Source organism: Myripristis murdjan, chromosome 7, assembly GCF_902150065.1.
Source record: "Myripristis murdjan chromosome 7, fMyrMur1.1, whole genome shotgun sequence".
In the NCBI taxonomy this organism is placed as follows: Eukaryota; Metazoa; Chordata; class Actinopteri; order Holocentriformes; family Holocentridae; genus Myripristis; species Myripristis murdjan.
Genome location: NC_043986.1, coordinates 2,972,480 through 2,991,068, shown reverse-complemented (window position 1 = coordinate 2,991,068; position 18,589 = coordinate 2,972,480). Strand labels below are relative to the sequence as shown.

Genomic DNA, 18,589 nt, shown 5'->3' with positions numbered 1-18,589 from the left:
AGCTTAGTTTTTATTCGTTTCAGTGTTAGTTCCAGTCTTTTTTTTTATACCTGGTATTTGTCAGGGACACCTTTAGACTTTGATTCCGTGACTCCACTTTGATCCCAGTGAAGATCCAGTTTGACTGTTATTTATTTATGTATCTATTTATTTACTAGTTTTTTTTTTATCAGTTTAAATTCTCTTCAGTTTGAGCAAACTAACAGGATTATAATCCCTCTGAACATGTTTGCTGTGGTTTGACTCACAGCCTGGAGCTGCAGAGTGAGGTCGTTCTTCTCCTGAACCAAAACCACCTGCCGCTCCTCGGCCTCCCGACGCTTCGCCTCCGACCTGAGCAACAAACAAACAAACAAACAAACAAACAAACAAGAAACCAGCTGAGGGCAGTCACTTAAATACAGACAGACAGAGAGACAGACAGACAGACAGACAGACAGAGAGACAGACAGACAGACAGACAGACAGACAGACAGACAGACAGACAGAGAGACAGACAGACAGACAGACAGACAGACAGAGAGACAGAGAGACAGACAGAGAGACAGACAGACAGGCAGACAGACAGACAGACAGACAGGCAGACAGAGAGACAGACAGACAGACAGACAGACAGACAGGCAGACAGACAGACAAACGGACCTGTCGAAGGCCTCTTTTAGTTTGTTGAACTCCTCCTTCAGCGCCGCCAGCTCCTTCTCCACCTGGGCGCTCCTCAGCAGGGGGCGGAGCTTGTAAAAGAGCATCATCCAGGGCCAGGTGCGCACCGAGAAGAAGGCCCGCAGGTTGAACTGGATCACCATCGCCGAGTCCCTGAGGAGGAGCCGCCACGTTACCACGGCAACACAAAACACTTTAATTCACCGAAATAAAACTAAAAACTAGACTTTAAATTTTAAAAAAAAACTAAAACTAACTAAAGCGACGCTGCTTTCTGACAAAACTAAACTAAAACTAAAAATATAAAGAAAACATGTTCAGAGTCTGTGTAGGTTTGGACGCTGGTGCTGAGGTTCATGGAGACTGGGACAGAAGAGGAAGAAGACAGGAGGAGGAGGAGGAGGAGGAGGAGGAGAAGTTAAGGAGGAGGAAGAGGAGGAGAAGTTAAGGAGGAGGAAGAGGAGGAAGGGGAGAAGGAGGAGAAGGAGGAAGAGAGGGAGAAGAAGGAGAAGGAGGGGGAGGAGAAGAAGAAGAAGAAGAAGAAGAAGAAGAGGGAGAAAGGAGGAGGAGGAGGAAGAGGAAATGAAGAAGAAGAAGGAGGAGGAGGCAGAGGAGCAGGAGGAGAAGAAGTTAAGGAGGAGGAAGAGGAGAAGGAGGGGGAGAAGAAGAAAAGGGAGAAGGAGGAGGAGGAGAAGGAGGAGAAGATGAAGGGGTAGAAGAAGGAGGAGGAGAAAAAGAGGAGCGAGGAGAAGAAGAAGGAGGAGGAATAGAAGAAGAAGAAGGAGGGGGAGGAGGAGAAGAGGAAGAAGAGGAAGAAGAGCGTGGTCAAAAGAATGTTTTTAACCAAGCTTCACATCCTCAGTCGGCTCCTCCTCCTGTAGCCTTTAGCTTTTAGCCTCTGACCTCAAACGTGGCATCAAACACAACATTAGACTCATAAATTATTCAAAATCATTAACGATGATGATCCAAGAAATAAATGACAATATCCCAGCAGAATCAGTGTAACTGGCTCTATATTCAGTGAGGTGAAGGAGAGCAGCCAAACGCTCCTCTCTCTGCTCCTCAGCTCCGCTCAGACGTTCTCCTCGGGGCTCCCACCTCTCCTGCATCATCCTCTGCCGCTCCATCCTCATCAGCTTCCCCCGGCAGCGGGCCTGGACCACGGTCAGGATCTGGGACAGACGGCTGTCCCGCATGTCCTCCAGCAGGCCCAGCAGCCCCGCCTTGAAGAACACCTGAGAGGGCGGGACAGCCTGTCAGGGCACGGCTCACACCTGGAGCCTTCCTCACCAGGTAAGCTCATGTCGTATGACACCTGAGTGCAGCAGCAGGGTGAGCGTGACAGTCACTCTACCTTGGTGTGTCCAAACTTGTACTGCGTGTGGTCGATGTCCAGAGAGCCCAGCAGCTTCTCCACAGCCTTCCTGCTGTCCACGAACGAGTCCTCCGGGATGGCAGCCGGGTTCAGGATACGATAACTGCAGGAAAAAAAAAAAAAAAAAAAACATGTTTATGTTGTTACCAGGACTGTAAATAATAATTAATCTATTCTTCAATTAAATGATTGATCATTTTTCTTTTTTCAACAATGTTCCATCTCTGATTTTTTTTCCAGCCAAGTTTCACTGACCAGTGCAAAATTAAAAAAAAAAAAAAAAATGATAAAAGTTATAAAACCAGACAATCAGACAGTGGTTGGTGTTTTTACTGGCTAAAACATTTACAAAAACATTTATTATCAAACTTGTGATCAATTCATTTTCTTCCAAGTGAATAATCAGTTAACCCTTTATAGGGCACTCATTGAAATACTTTGAAATTCAAAAAAACAACCCTGGACTGTTATAAGTGAACATGACATGACTTTATTACTTTTATAAAATTTTTCTAAAATTTTCATTTTCCTATAGAAAATCAAAGCCAATGAGACTGGTCAAATGCCACAATCATGTGACCTGGGATGTAGAGCGATCTTTGCTGATTGGCTGGGTGAAGACCGAATGATTATTGAACTAATTGAGACAGGGGATGGGCGTGATGTGTAAAATTTCTGAAATTACCAAAAATAGTCACTTGCCCAATAAAGGGTTAACTAACTAACTGTTCAGCACCTGGTTTATCTAAGTTGGTTTTCCTGTTGAATGTCTGACCTAAAACCACCTGTCAGGTGTTTTTGTCCTCCGCTGAAGCTCCAGCTCTGATCCAGATAGAGCAGGTGTGTGAAGGTGTGTGAAGGTGTGTCAAGGTGTGTAAAGGTGTGTGCTGGAGGCGGAGCTTTGACAGGGTTTGATTCTGGTGACTCACCGCTGTTTGAACTCAGAGTACAGGATCCGGTTGGGAAAGCCCTTCCTGCAGATCCTGATCCCCTCCAGCACGCCGTTACAGCGGAGCTGGTGCAGGACCAGGAAGGGATCCATCACCCCTGCAGGACACACAGGGAAACCCCTCGCATTATCCACAAGAGCTGAAAGAGGTTTTCATGTCACACATGGACAAAAGATCCACACCAGGTCACCTGGGCTCTTGGTCTCGTTGGGGATGATGCAGCGAACAAAGTGAGGCTGAGTGCTGCGGAGGTTCGCCATCAGCTTGTTGAGGTTCTCCTGTATATGCACAAGCACACACACACACACACACACACACACACACACACACACACACAAATGTTTTTTTTGTTGGGTTTTTTTGCATGATCTCGTCCTTAGATCATTACAAAACCATTTACCAAAATGTTTGTCTGAGTGTGTTTTCCCTTCTTCCAGGCAGCTTCATGTTCTCCCCACTGCTGTACCTGTCTGTCTGTCTGCCTGTCTGTCTGCCTGCCTGCCTGCCTGTCTGTCTGTCTGTCTGTCTGTCGAACAAACAGGTGAAGTCACCTTGTGAAGCTGGGAAACCGTCTGGAACGAGGCGGCCTTCCTCCTCTTCTGCTTGCTTTCTGCCTTCGGGTCAGCAGCTGCAACAGAACAACACGGCAACTTCACACTCACACTGTCCACACACACTCCTCTGATAAACTACATCACAACACAGCAGCAGGTCTGGGTCTGAGCGGACATACTGCACTGCTCGCCTTGGTCTCAGCGAGTCATTTTGAGTCTGCTCCACTTTATTTAGCCAAAGTTCAGTATTAATAAGTGAGTTATTTATTTATTTATTCATTGAAATCAGGACTAGTTTGTCCCTCAGTCACTTCCTGACTCAGAGGTCAGATCTGTTTTTCTGTTTTATTATTCCTATTTAACATCTCTGGAGGTGAACTGCCACCACAGTCACATCAGGCCAGAGTCCAGTTAAGGGTTTTTTTTTTGTCCTTAATTGAGTTTTCAGTGGAAGACAATTAGAGTTTTTTTGCAGCAACTGCCCCTTTAATCTGGCAGCTCCCTGTGTCAGATCTGCTGGAGGTTTTTGAGCAAACCGGCCAGCAGCTGGTTAGTTAGTTAGTTAGTTAGTTAGTTAGCTAGTTACCCATGTCAGAGCTGACGTAGTTCTCAAACAGGGACGCCATCAGCTTGTTGGAGGACTTCTGGAATAGAGCCACCACCGTCTCGTTCAGAGGGTCCCTGTTCTTATCCAACCAGCCCACGATGTTGTACGGCACCTGGGAACACAACCAGCATGTTGACAGACGGACAGGAAATAATCTGGACTAAAAATCCTAATTCCTAAACTCGCATTCTCTAATGTGACTAAAGTTCAGGCTGGGAAATGTTGAGCCTGCTGAGCTAGAGAGCCTCATGTAACTAGTGGTGTTTTAGTAGTTTTAGTGGTGGTAGCAGTAGCAATAGCCATAGTATTAGTTAGTAGTCATAGTGGTACTGTGAGTAGTACTAGTATACACAGGTACTGACCACTCCAGCGTAGTGGACGACCTCGAAGTGAGTCTCATATTTGCGTTTCTTGTCGGGCCGGGGTCGCAGGAAGTTGGGCGACTTGCCCAGGTGGTTGTCGTACAGTTTGGTTTTAAAGCTGTGGTCCGTGGCCTTAGGAAACATACACTCCTCCTCCATGATGGACAGAATACCCATGGGCTGAGAGAGAGAGAGAGAATAATAACACCTTATCCTTAGATACCTAAACACTTTAAAGTCACGCCTGAAATGAAAAATGCCCTTTTTTTACAATATAAAATGAAAGCAAATTTTTGGTTAAAGTTTGTAGGGGAAATAAATAGGAGGGGTATGGGGATATAGGGGATAATATTCAGAGAATAAACACGCATATTCTCTGAGATTAAAGTGTTAAATTTATGAGAAAAAAATGACAAATTTACATGAAAAGCTCTGCTTTTAATTCAGTCACAGCAGCTAACCAACCAGTAGGAATGCAGTATAAAATGACAGCACACAACACTGGAGGTAAACCCGATGATGGAGGTAAAACAAGCAAAATGAAATGTTTGGGAATCCAACCAAGAAGAAAACGCCCGGGTCCACATTTTCCTCCTCCTCTTCTTTGGTATTTTGTCAGAGCACATTAACATCACTTAATATTAATACTTCATATTAACACATTAAAATCACTATTGCAAGGCTCCATTCTAGCTGAGCTTCACTGTTTACCACTACAGCAGCACAGAGTGATCACATACGCAGATGATGTTCTCTTGTATATTGACGCGAGTCATAGCCAATAAGATTCATTCATGTGATCATCGTACAGTCGACATACATTAAACTTGATGAGCATCTTTGGCAAGAACCTCCCCAAATGCAGTTTGATTGTGGTTTTGTTAACTTGACTTTACTGAGCAGACCTTCTCGATGAGGTCGATGCAGGCCTGCAGGTCCAGGCCGAAGTCGATGAAGGTCCACTCGATGCCCTCGGTCTTGTACTCCTCCTGCTCCAGGATGAACATGTGGTGGTTGAAGAACTGCTGCAGCTTCTCGTTGGTGAAGTTAATGCACAGCTGCTCAAAGTTATTGAACTGCAGAGAGAGAGAGAGAGAGAGAGAGAGAGAGAGAGAGAGAGAGAGAGAGAGAGAGAGAGAGAGAGAGAGAGGCTCATGAACAAACTCAGGGCTGTAACTAATGATTATTTTCGGTGTTTATTATTCTGCTGATTATTTTTCTGCTATCTATCTATCTATCTATCTATCTATCTATCTATCTCTTCGTACCTCAAAGATCTCGAAGCCAGCGATGTCCAGAACTCCGATGAAGAACTGGCGAGGCAGAGCGACGTACAGCGACTGGTTGATGCGACCCACCAGCCACTTGAACATGCGGTCGTACGTCGCCTTGGCCAGAGCGCCCACCGCGTAGTTCACCTGCACACACACACACACACACACACACACACACACACACACACACACACGTCAGTTTTGTTGACAACAAGTATAAAGTGATTTCAGTGTTTCAGTCGTTATTCTTTATAATGTGGCACAGATACATGGACTGATTGATTGTTTGATTGATTGACTGATTGACTGATCGATCACCTGTTCCACGGTCTGTCCTTTGATGATGAACTCGTTGCCCACTTTGACCCGGGGGTTCAGGAGGCCTTTCAGCAGATCCGCAGAGTTGATGCCCATCAGGTAAGCCGCCTTATCTACACCTTAACACACGACACACACAAAAATTCAATAACAACAAAGTGTGACGCTGCAGAATTATGTTTATTCCTGAGCCACAAATCTTTCTGGCAACATCGCTGGCTTGTTAGGAAGTTCAAGTTCAAGTTCAGGTTTATTCAGAGCCCTGAACATAGTTACACATAATTACAACAAACAGGACAGTTTCGAAATGTTGTCAATTTAAATGTCAGATAATATAATTTTTATGGAGAGCTTATTATATGAAACTGTGATGTGTGAACCGACTTATTTACAATTACTACAGCAAAATAAAATGCAGCTGATATCACAAATCAAATGAACATCTTAATAAATTTATATAGTAAAAATGTTTTTTTTCCTGTCCCAAAAATCATCTCAAATGGAATATCTATACAGTGATTATCTATAAATATTCACAATATCAGTGTGTCTGAAGCTAATCTCTCGTATTACTGGGCCTATCAGCCTAATATATATATATATATATATATATATATATATATATATATATATATATATATTGTGCACAGTTGTGACTGTATGATCAAGGATTTCTTGCGGTTGTGGTTCAAAACCTTTGAACCTCTCTTCCTTCACTCTCTAGCTCGCTCGACCACCGCTGCTCTCTCTCTGTTTGAAGATATGCAGGCAGTGCCCCTTTTTTGCCTAAGTCTGATCATCGGAGGAAGGGAGATTAATTCTGTCACAGCAGTAACAGATTACTCTTTGTTGTAACGGATTACTCTGTGTAGTCATATATTACTGTGTGTGTGTGTGTGTGTGTGTGTGTGTCTTACTCTCAGTGCCGTCGGCCTCGGCCTGCTCCTCCCTCTGCTTCTTCTTGAACTTCATGTTGCCGAAGTGCATGATGGCCCCGACAATCTTATAGCAGCCGTACTTCTCCTCTGGAGTGAAGCCCAGAATGTCCATGGCATGCTGCACACACACACACACACACACACACACACACACACACACACACACACACAGTAGAGTGTTTTCGGGCGTTCAAGTCACGGTTGCGGTTGAGAATCTTCAGCTAACAGTGTCAACATGCTGCCCAGTAGTCTAGAATGAAAATGTGAGCGTGGTAAAAAAAAAAAAAAAAAAAAAAAAATATATATATATATATATATATATAGATTACTCACATTTCTTTTTTTCCCTACAGAACAACATGAGTTGTGCAAAAGACTAAAGATTAGGCTGTTTGTGCTACTGAGGCAGCGGAGGATCAGCGTGCTGCAGAGTGTAAATGTGGAAATAAAAAGGCTTATCGCTGCCGGCCGTCAGGGCTCAGCGCCGTCATCTCCACCGAGATAACACTCTGTCATCGCTCCGCGTCTATAAAAAGATCCTCTATTCACAAAGTCGGCCTCGTGTTCCCTCACACCAAACACCCTCAGGAATCCTGGGAAAGAATCTGATATGCGACTGTGAGTTTCATTCATTAGATATTATTTCTACCTGCAGTCAGCGGGCTGGTTGCTATTCTGTGTCCTTGTGATGTGTAAAGGCTACAAGCATTTATTCAATTCTCTCGCCTCTCTGATATCGTCCATATTTGCTCTAACAGACCCAGACCATGAGCCAAGCACCAGGAGCAGCCTCTGTTTCCTCCATAATCAATAAAAGTAGCGATAAAGTACACCATTCAAAGTGCAAGTCCTGCATTTAAAATGTTACTTGAGTGAAGGTACAATAACATTATCAGTAAAATGTACTTAAGTATTAAAAAGCATGAAATGGTTTCTTTCAGAGCGTTAAATTATTGCTGCATTAACTTGTAAAAAGTATTTTAAAGTTGTAGCTCTAACTGCTCCGCATCCTGTTGCAGCACATTTGAGGAAAAAGATTAAAAAAAATAAAAGATTCCCTCTGAAATGTAGAGCAGGAAATTATAAAGTCTCACTGAATGGAAATACTCAAGTAAAGTGTCAGTACATCAACACTGGAGTGAAGCTGCACTCTTGAAGCTGTTGACCAAACTTATTAAAGTTTTGGATGTGCTATTGAGCTTTTATTTTGATAAATATTTAGTTTTAGTTTTTAGAGTAGGTGTGGTAATTATTTTATCTTTTTTTAAGCTTTTGTAGCATGTGTTTATTAGTTTGTCTAAGAGCGAGCCTTGCTTACATTTGAATGTGAAAGCCTGAACATGCAGCAGAAATAGTCATGATATTTGAAAATATGACGACCCAGGCCACAAAAAACCTGTAGGCACGTTTCATAACCCACGTACACAAACCATGCACGCTGGCTGATGACTGGCTGATGTGTTCAGCTCAGCTACATGATGTGTCTCTTTTGTTAGAGGTGAGTGTGTTTTGTCTCTCACATCAGTGAGCATCAGCTCCTCCCCGTCGCTGACGCCCTCCACCGTGGTGACGCCCTGCGAGCAGAAGTGGTAGTCGTAGGGATTTGTGGTCACCAGCAGCATGTCTGCAACACAGGGCGTCATTCATCAAAACATGGAAAAATAATATGGGTTCATTATAATTAAAAACTGCTGGCATGTAAAGGTGGTCACCACTGTGGTCAAAAGAAGGCAAGGAAAATCCTTCTGTGCCCAAGACTCAACAGTCCAGATAAGACTAAATTAAAAAAAAAAAAAAAAAGTCTTAATCTTCATGACAGTACAGTTTATGGCTTACAGTATGTTTTAGGTAAAATAAAATAAAAATTTTTAAAAAATGATAATGACTGGAATTTTTTCCAGCTGGCCAATCAGTGACCCTGAATCTACATTTCCTTTTCTGACTATAACATTACACACTTCTAATTACTGTAGGATTAATGCACATATTTTTACATAATCCACATACTTTCCTTCAAATTTCTAATGCACATATTTTAATGTTGCATGTTTCCTCTTCTATCTCTTATGATTTCTCTTATACTTATCTTTATTTTCTCTTGAGGATCTGAGCAGCTGCATCTGATCCACTTTCCTCTCAGGGATCGATAAAGTGTTTCTGATTCTGACTCTTTTCTGATTCTAATGCTTAGGAAGGAAATGTTAGTTATATGCACTGCTAGTCAGCACAAACATATCTTCAAAGAAATATTGTGTTAATAATATATGATTATAATTACTGGAGTTGTGAGATAGTACATCTTGGTATAACCTGTAGTTCTGGCTTGCTAAAGTTTCTTCTGATTGGACAATATCTGGTAGGCGGGCAGGTAAACTTGCAGTTCTTGCATGTGATTGGACAATTTTTGCCAGTTACCTTGTAGTTCTGGCTTGTGATTGGACATGATCTGGTAGTAGATGTGGTAGCTTCTCTCTCCCGGCTGCTGGAACACAACTCTGGACTTTTCAAGAAGGTCTGATGACACAGAGCACACAAAAAATGGCACACATCAACACAACACAACACACAGCCATGTTAAATACACATAAATACAACACAAGGATGTAGCTGTTAGTCTCAGTGACAGTAGTGCAATTTCACGGAAAATAACAATATCATTTATGCACTTAATTAGACTACATTTTTGCAGATTGTTTTGCAATGCATGCCATATGTAACTAACTTTTTAACAATAACTTGTTTCTATTGTTTGTCAAATCCAAACCTCTGCGTCAAATAATTTGTCAGCATTCATAAACACACACACACACACACACACACACACACACACAGAACCTACAGATGTCGATGTCAGCAGACGCGAGCTTCCCTGTTGGTCCAAAATGAATCCTGATGAACTTGCCCTGAAACACAGACAGAAATAAAACACATGTTATATTTAAACACTGCTGTTTCAGGTTTCAAGCCGCGTTACAGCCTGGAGGTGGTCGTGACGATGTCTGAGTGCTTACAAAGCGAGAAGAGTTGTCGTTGCGTATGGTTTTGGCGTTGCCGAAAGCCTCCATGGCCGGGTTCGCCTCTATGATCTGGTCCTCTAGAGATCCCTGAGTGCACAGACAGACAGGCAGACAGGTTACAGACATGTTAGACATGTTGTGAGAGACGTTTCAGAGATTTTCAGTGATCTGGCTGACAACAGCTCAGTGAGACAGACAGGTTAGCGTCAGTGGTTCCAGCATTTTTTTAGCGGTCATTTCAACCCAAAAAATATTCTTTAGCTGATTCTAGTTATTTTTCTTGTGGAATTTTCTTTTGTTGTGCCATATAGAGAGCACATGTTAGCCTTCAGGAGAAGTGGGGTCCCATGTACCCAGGTCTTATGTTCCTAGGCCCTATGTTCCCAAGGTCCTATGATTCACAGGACCAATGTTCCCAATGTCCTATGATTCACAGGACCAATGTTCCCAATGTCCTATGATTCACAGGACCAGTGTTCCCAATGTTCTATGATTCACAGGACCAATGTTCCCAAGGTCCTATGATTCACAGGACCAATGTTCCCAATGTCCTATGATTCACAGGACCAATGTTCCCAATGTCCTATGATTCACAGGACCAATGTTCCCAATGTCCTATGATTCACAGGACCAGTGTTCCCAATGTTCTATGATTCCCAGGACCAATGTTACCAAGGACCAATGTCCCCAAGGTCCTGTGTTCTTGAGGCCCTATGTTCCCAAGGTCCTATGATTCACAGGACCAATGTTCCCAAGGACCTGTGTTCTTGAGGCCCTATGCTCCCAATGTTGTATATCCCCAAGGTACTATGTTTCCAAAGGCCTATGATTCCAAGTTCTATGTTTCAAAGACCCTATAATTCCAAGGTTCTATCTTCCCAAGGTCCTATGACTCCAAAGCCTTGTGTTCCCAAGGTCCTATGTTCCAAAGGTACTATGTTCCCTAGCCCCTCTAATTCCAAAGTCTCATGTACCCAAGCATGTTCATCATAGGCCCCCTGTTCCCACATCTTATGTTCCCCAGCCCTGTGTTCACCAGGGTACAAGGTTACATCCTAGACCCCTGGGAGCAGTGACATCCAAACCAGAGCACAGATTTTAATCCATGACCAGCAGCAACTAAATCAGTAAGACAGTGGGCAGGATAAAGGAGAACAGAGAGGGGAACGAAGACCTTCATTAGAGAGCAATATGAAATGTTGAAAAGCCTTACTTTTTTGTTCCCAGTTTCTCCCAGGGCTGCGACGATGGCAAAGTACTGAATCACCCGCTTGGTGTTGACAGTTTTCCCCGCACCTGACTCACCACTGACAAAGGAGAAAGAGAATACATTTTTTTGTCACAAGATAAACTTTGTTGGAGACTTGTGAGACAGAAAAGTGTTCCCAGGCCTCATGTTCTCATGGTTCTCCGCTCCTAAGCTCCTCTGATTCCGAGCCCTCAGTTCCCAAGTTCCTTTATATACTGTTAACATATTTTGTTAGCTAGAATAATGGTAATCTTTGAGGAAAGCTGACCACAACAAAACTGATGTATAACTTCCTTTACCTTTAGTTTACATGCAGTTTTCATTCTCAAAGCTCAATCAGCTGACACTTTATATATTACTTAATAAAGTGTCAAACTGCCAGATTGGTAGCTATAAATGTTATGTAATGTTATGACATTTCAACAGCAACAGCCAATATGTAAACTAATTAAAGGTTAAAAATATCATAACTGATGTTAGGTCATCTTGTTTTGTTCATGGGATAGCTAACAAGCCTCTGTGATACAGACCTGCTGTATTTTTTGGTGTTTCTATAAAATCCCCGTCATACTTTCCATCAGGCTTTTGGCCTAAACTCTGAATGGCAGAAATAACTAACTTTACAGCCTACAAAAATACAAACTTCACAAGCTTCTCCTTGGTGTGGCTATTGCATCAGACAGTAAAAAGCAGTGACAGTGACTCTGACTCACGTGATCAGCATCGACTGGTTCTCACGATCTGTGAATGAAAACCAGGAGTTTAATAAAGAAACGGCATTAGCCAAGAGGTTACCAAACTGGTCTTGTTTGCAGAAAACCCTCAAACCTGGCAGTTGGTGTCAGTTTTAGTCGTCATAATGCTAGAAATCTTGACTCTTACATGTTTGTCTCTGCTGTCAACAGGCTGGAAGACGCTCCATAATAACTAGAACATTATGTCTGCTGCTGTGAAACGATTCCAGCAGACCGGTGGGGCCTGCTGATCACCAGAGTTAATCTCACAAGTAACAGAGAGCAGTGATGTCAGAGCCAGAGGTCAAAGGTCACTCACTCTGCAGCATGTCGGTGTAGGCGTTGTCGGCGATGGCGTAGATGTGGGGCGGGGTGTCGGTGCGACGCCTCCCCTTGTAGGCCGTTACCACGGCAGCAGAGTAGACCGGCAGCCACTTGTACGGGTTGACTGTCACACAGAAGAGACCCGAGTAGGTCTGAGAGAGAGAGACAGGCAGAGAGAGACAGAGAGAGAGAGACAGGCAGAGAGAGAGAGAGAGAGAGAGAGAGAGAGAGAGAGAGAGATGGAAGTTTGTTAAATTTGGAGCGAGACAGTGAAGAAGAAAGAGAAAGATGAAGCGAGCGAGAGAGAGAAGAGGCAGAGGAGAGAAGAATTCAGCGTATGTATTGTATTGATTATAGTATTGATTATAGTATTGATTATATTGATGGTTTATCGGAGCAGTGGGTGCTGGGGTCGGCACTGACGTAGATCATCCACATGCTGTATCTCCTCCTGAGGTTGAAGAGCACCGAGGCCTCGTTCAGGTGCGTCAGCATGGCCATGTCCTCCATCATGTCGAACTTCGGAGGATTCATCTGCTGCAGGTCGTCCTCCTTCATGATCACAAACTGTCTCACACACACACACACACACACACACACACGCACACACACACACAAAGTAGAGGTTTAACTTCTTGAGGGATTATCTCAGCACACTGGCAGATTTTTTTTTTCACTTGTTTGAAGAAAAAAAAGATTTTAACACTTTGAAAGATATGATTTTTTTTTTTTTTTTTTTGCAGTGTAGCCCGCTGACCCGTCCGTCTTTGGTCTCCACGGTGGTTTTGTCTCCGTTCAGCTCCCGGACCTCCACCTCCACGTACGCCTCGACGTCATCAGGCATCCACACACGCTTCGTACCTGGGACACACACACACACACACACACACACACACATTCATATATAGACACATAAACACACGGACGCACACACATGAAAAAAGAAAAAATACACACAGATCAGAGTTATTATAGTTTTGTATTTTCCATTAGTTTTTATTTTTATTTCATTTTTAATTTTATATATAGTTCAGTTCAGTTTAGTTCCATATCTCAGAGTGGGTTCCTTCATTTCAGTTTAGTTTTTATTGTTTCAAAATGTTTAATTATTTCAAGATTTAGATAGATTTTGATTTTATTGTAGTCCAATGTCTCAGTCCACATCGTTTCAGTTAGGTTTTTTTTTTTTGAGTCTAGATTTTTTTTTTTTTGACTCAAACGTTTTTTCACACCAAGTTTTTTTTTTTTTAAATTTAATTTTAGTAACTTTATCTGTACTTATAACTCTAATTTAACTATAACAGTCTTGACACAGACACACACACACATACAAACACACACCTGGCAGATGTGTTCATGAAAAGAGGCATGACGTGTAATAAATCTGATTTAAATGTGTGTGTGTGTGTGTGTGTGTGTGTGTGTGTGTGTGTACCGTCGAAGGCCTGGGCCTTGGCCGCCAGCTGCTCCAGGTTGGTGAGGCGGAGGAAATGTGCAGCTTCTCCAAAGTCCTTCATCTCCAGGAAGCGAGACATCTGAGGGCAGAGAGGCTTTTAGAAATTCATGTTTTCATCTTGAACCTCAGCAGAGGAAGTGGAATGAAGTTCAAAGCACAAACAACTTCCTGTTTTGTGCCGTAAAGCAGTGCAGCAGATTTCCCCTCAAGCTGGGGCCTCACCATGTCACATACAGTGCAGGAAGTTAATAAATAGAAATAGAAATAGAAATACAAAAGATTATGAAATAACATGGAATGCATTGTATTATAAGTAAATAACAAAATGTATATGATTTATGATCTAAAAATATATATACAAATTTCAGTGCTGCTGCTAGTATCAGTAATATCACAGAGACAGAGCCATAATCCCGTCAAAAGGCGCCATCTAGTGTCTTGGCTGTTAAATACAGGCACTGTTAGCGGTGTGTGTGCGTGTGTGTGTGTGTGTGTATGTGTGTGTGTGTGTGTGGGACAACATTAACTCAGGCTAATGAAACTTAAATACTGATTTTAATTCGCCACAACTCAGCTACTATCAAAATTTCCAAAGGAGTAACTTTTTCTTCCCCAACATGAAACAGCAGCACATCATCTCCACTCTGCTTTCTACTGGATTCTATTTTTATTTTATCGTTTATTTGAAAAAGGCTGTTGTGCATTAACCAACATTCAGAAAATGTAAAAATATACCCGAGGTGGTCAAAAGGCTCGTTTTCCTGTGTCGAATGCGAGAACAGTAAAACATCAGCTTCACCAAACAGCAGCTGCAGGAGTGAAGAAGCTGAGGCAGGAGACTGGGCTCTTAAAGGTGCAGTTTGTAAAAATTTATTTGCTAAAATGCACAGACGACCACAGCACAGCAGCAGAGGTTTGAATATTGATCAGGACGTGATGCTGCCGGAAGCATCCGAGCCGCTCCGCCCCCCCGCCCCTCGATGAAATGCAGTTTAGTTGACATGCATGCACAGGAACGGCCACTAGATGGTGCTAAAGCTTCATAAAATCCAATAATCTCAACTATATTTCACTAACCCTGTGTTCCAGTACCCATACTACCATACTATTTAGTATGCAAGAAAAATAATTAGTATGTCCCAATACATAGTATGTATGGGATGCAGTGACCCACAATCCTTTGCACAGCGGAAGTTATGTCACACTGACTGAGCTGTGTGTACAGGCCACGCCCACATATGGAAGACCACACGACACACACACCGCAAATGTGGCGCTACGGACGGCGGCGGAAGTGAGCAAGAGGGACGGAGGTCAGCGATGATGTATGTAGTGTGTTCCAATAGTATGCATACACATGCATACTGCATACTACACTACATACTTTGTAAGGGCTGCTGCAGTACATACTAAAAGTAAAAAGTTGAAGTATGCGATTTGGAACGCAGCCTAAGTCCTTAACAAACTGCCATGGCGGCTGTTTTTAACACTTATTAGGGGTTATTCGCTCTTTTCAAAAGGTAGTTTTTGGTTGAATTCTGTGTAAAATGTGCATTGCTTCAGACTGACAGATAGTTAGCAATCAAATCAGGAATAGGAATGCAGGATTTAACAGGGATTATGAGCTAGCTGAGTAGCTAAGTTAGCAAGCCACCTGGGCTAGCTATGGGTGGAGTTCGTCTTTTAAAAAAAATTAAAGAAATATTTTCTTTTTCTTTACACTGGTATTGATGGACTCAATGCTTTAAAGACAATTTTAAAGACAATAAAGAAAATTTTAAAAATTATATAAATTTTTTTAGCAAGCAAGCATAGCAAAGAAAAAAAGACTTTATAATTGAATTTAAAAAAAAATATATTGAAAAAAAAATAATAGTTTTTACATCTCTTTAGTAAAGCACCACCCTGCCATACAACACCAATAAGTAATAAAGGCATAGGTAGTCAAGCTGATCAATGAATCTGCTTTACCTGTTCAGTTGATTTGAGCTGTCAAAAGTGATGCTGGTACAGAGTTTATTACATCACATCGTTTTTGTCTGCAGTAAAACTAAACTAAACTGTAGCTGTGACCTTTGACCTTCAGAAACTCAGGTGAACGGGCTCAGGCTCAGGGTCTGACTGGAAACTCACCGTGCCGGTCAGTCTGCTGTCAGGACGGCGTCACGGCGTGCTCTGTGCTCGGTGCGTCAGGAACAGAAAGAAGTAGGTCGACAAGAGCATCACCCTGCTTTATAACCTCCCTGCCAAGGTCACGGCGTCACGTGACCTCCTGCGCCGCAGCTGATTGGCCGGCCCGGCTGTGCAGACGGTCATAAAAGGCCTGCTGCGGTCAGGAGGATGAAGAGCTGAAGGGAGGACAACTGGAAGCCAAACTAAAGGCCACATCCACTCCCTGCCTCTGCTCTCATCCTCCACTCAATCCATGGACTCTATCTATGGTAACTGACTCTCCATCTCTCTCGCCCCCTTTCTCTCTCTCTCTCTCTCTCTCTCTCTCTCCCTCTCTCTCTCCATCCTCCTCTCATCCCCAATCCGTCCATTGTGGCCTGACATGGACTGAATCCATCTATTGTCTATCTATGGACATAAACAATTCCTCTCTCTCTCTCTCTCTCTCTCTCTCTCTCTCTCTCTCTCTCCCTGCACCCCAAAACCTCTCCTCTCCCTCTTGCCCAATATAGACTCATCCACCATCCCTCTCTCTCTCTCTCCCTCTCCAATTCTAATCCAGAGTGTGAACAATGGATATGAATGGGGCAATGACATACACCGTGTTTCATTCACTGAAGGCTTGGTCCCTGCATAGCACACACACACACACACACACACACACACACACACACACACACACACACACACGCAGCCAGCTTTAAGATTTGGACGGCAGTGTGTCGTTTGATATTTTGGCTCTCCGTTTACCGAAATGATGTGGTGGCTGATAGATTAAAGAGGCTTTCAGATTCGTGTGATGCTATTTATACCGTCTGTTTATCCTGGTAAATTTGGCAAAGCTCAGTGTTGTTATTTATACACACACACACACACACACACACACACACACAAATGGGAGTTGACCAACTAGTTTACTGCTGTTGGGTGCTGGGAGATTTTTTTTAAGGGTATTTTTGTTCCTTTTCAGGGATTATTGGCAAATTGGCAAATAAACGCTGGATTTGATTTAAAATCAGAACATACTTGATGAAATTTCACATCTCATGTTGAACTAGCATTTTGTTTTTGACCAGAGCATTGTTGTAAGTGTTGATGACAGATGACAGTAACAGGATTAACTAGGAAACACTCAAAACCTCAACCAGCACTGTGCAATTTTAAATTCATGTGAGTTTCATGTATTGGATATTTGCCCAAAAATCAATCATGCCCACTGTCCACAAAGTTTCATGGCACTGCATGAATGTGTATTTGAGGACATAGAGTAATATTATTTCTCCTTATCTGTCAAACGGGAGATGAATAGCATCCATGAGGTGTTCCACTAAAGTGTGGTGTTCCTCAGGGCTCTGTTCTGGGGCCTGTTTTATTGTCTTTCCCTGGAGCTATATATTTATATTTATATATAAAATATACTTCACAAACAAGAGTATGGGCCTCCAAAAAAAGTATCTTCATAGGCCTTCATAAGTCTTGATTGATTAGTTGATTGATTGAATAATCGTATGAATGAAATAAAGGGGGTTTATTGAGATGGTAGAAGAAAACCCATCTGTGAGCTCATGGGTTTCAGAGGTTTAATTTGATAATTATGTAAAAAAAAAAAATGGAGGCGTCCGGTTCTTTCCAGCTGCTGAACTCCATCCTGCTTCCAGTGGAACGTCCAACGGAACGTCCAACGGAACATCCAACGGAACGTCCAACGGAACGTTTCTAGAGACCTTTAAAATAAAAGTGACCCTGTGCTGGCCTGAGCAGGTTAATCCAGAGTGGAGACCCGGTCTGCCGTGAGAAAGCCAGAGGTGAGACTCTCCCTAAACACCAGCAGAGGGCTCACGTTCCTCCGGCTCTGGCTCCGGCACAAACAGCCACTGCCTCTAAACCCTGGATCAGTTTTACGGCTCTCTTAATCACAGCAGAGCGAGGCCGTAAACAGTTTGGGGATATATTTCAACACACAAGGACGTCGGATTTCACTGAACTGAGGAGGGAAAATGTCCCGTCCAATTCTGTTTTGTTTTGTTTGTTTGTTTTTCCGCTTGCGAGTGACGACGGTTATTTCACTCAGAAAAACACTGGTTCTTAAATGGTTCTTCAAAATGCTCTCTGGTTCTACAGAGAACTGTCACCAGTTGAAGAACCTCTTTATTTAGGGGCTGGTTCTCCACACACTTTCTGTGGTTCTTTAAAGTGCTAAAGGTTCTTCATGCTTATTGGAGTTATTTGGTGGCGGCAGCAGCTAACAATTTGTTTCCTTGTGGATTAATGTGCAGATTATTTCCTCAGTGAATGGATTAATGTGCAGATTATTTCCTCAGTGAATGGATTAATGTGTCGCTCAATAAACCATCAGAAAACATTTTTAATTGCTCGTCTGGAACCCAGTGAAGGAACAAGGAACGTGGAGAACCGGCCAACTACATGTTGATGTTGGTTTTCAACCTGCACACAGTCATCTGATTTAAAACGTTCAGAGAGACTTTTATTCTGAAAAATTGCCATTTAAACCATTTAAAAAAAAAGTTCTTTACTGAATCAATTGGGTCCACAAAGAACTTTCTTAGAAATGGTCCTGTAAAGAACCTACTTATTG

At 42.7% G+C, this 18,589-nt stretch overlaps 1 protein-coding gene across 1 annotated transcript in view; it reads right to left on the bottom strand.

The window, feature by feature from the left end:
• The window catches only part of LOC115361727 (myosin-7B-like), a 29,925-nt gene extending 16,025 nt beyond the window's left edge, over positions 1-13,900 (bottom strand). The window contains exons 1-23 of the mRNA XM_030055317.1: positions 13,801-13,900; positions 13,123-13,226; positions 12,789-12,932; positions 12,361-12,517; positions 12,021-12,048; positions 11,272-11,365; positions 10,053-10,145; positions 9,881-9,944; positions 9,457-9,555; positions 8,562-8,665; positions 7,021-7,159; positions 6,104-6,222; positions 5,780-5,929; positions 5,417-5,587; positions 4,512-4,691; positions 4,129-4,261; positions 3,540-3,616; positions 3,179-3,266; positions 2,968-3,085; positions 2,018-2,141; positions 1,762-1,898; positions 643-813; positions 249-333 (exon numbers count right to left, since the gene is read on the bottom strand). Coding sequence (XP_029911177.1) covers positions 249-333; positions 643-813; positions 1,762-1,898; positions 2,018-2,141; positions 2,968-3,085; positions 3,179-3,266; positions 3,540-3,616; positions 4,129-4,261; positions 4,512-4,691; positions 5,417-5,587; positions 5,780-5,929; positions 6,104-6,222; positions 7,021-7,159; positions 8,562-8,665; positions 9,457-9,555; positions 9,881-9,944; positions 10,053-10,145; positions 11,272-11,365; positions 12,021-12,048; positions 12,361-12,517; positions 12,789-12,932; positions 13,123-13,226; positions 13,801-13,900 — 2,679 coding nt within the window. The remainder of the gene's footprint in view (positions 1-248; positions 334-642; positions 814-1,761; positions 1,899-2,017; positions 2,142-2,967; positions 3,086-3,178; positions 3,267-3,539; positions 3,617-4,128; positions 4,262-4,511; positions 4,692-5,416; positions 5,588-5,779; positions 5,930-6,103; positions 6,223-7,020; positions 7,160-8,561; positions 8,666-9,456; positions 9,556-9,880; positions 9,945-10,052; positions 10,146-11,271; positions 11,366-12,020; positions 12,049-12,360; positions 12,518-12,788; positions 12,933-13,122; positions 13,227-13,800) is intronic.
• Positions 13,901-18,589: the final 4,689 nt, after the last annotated feature.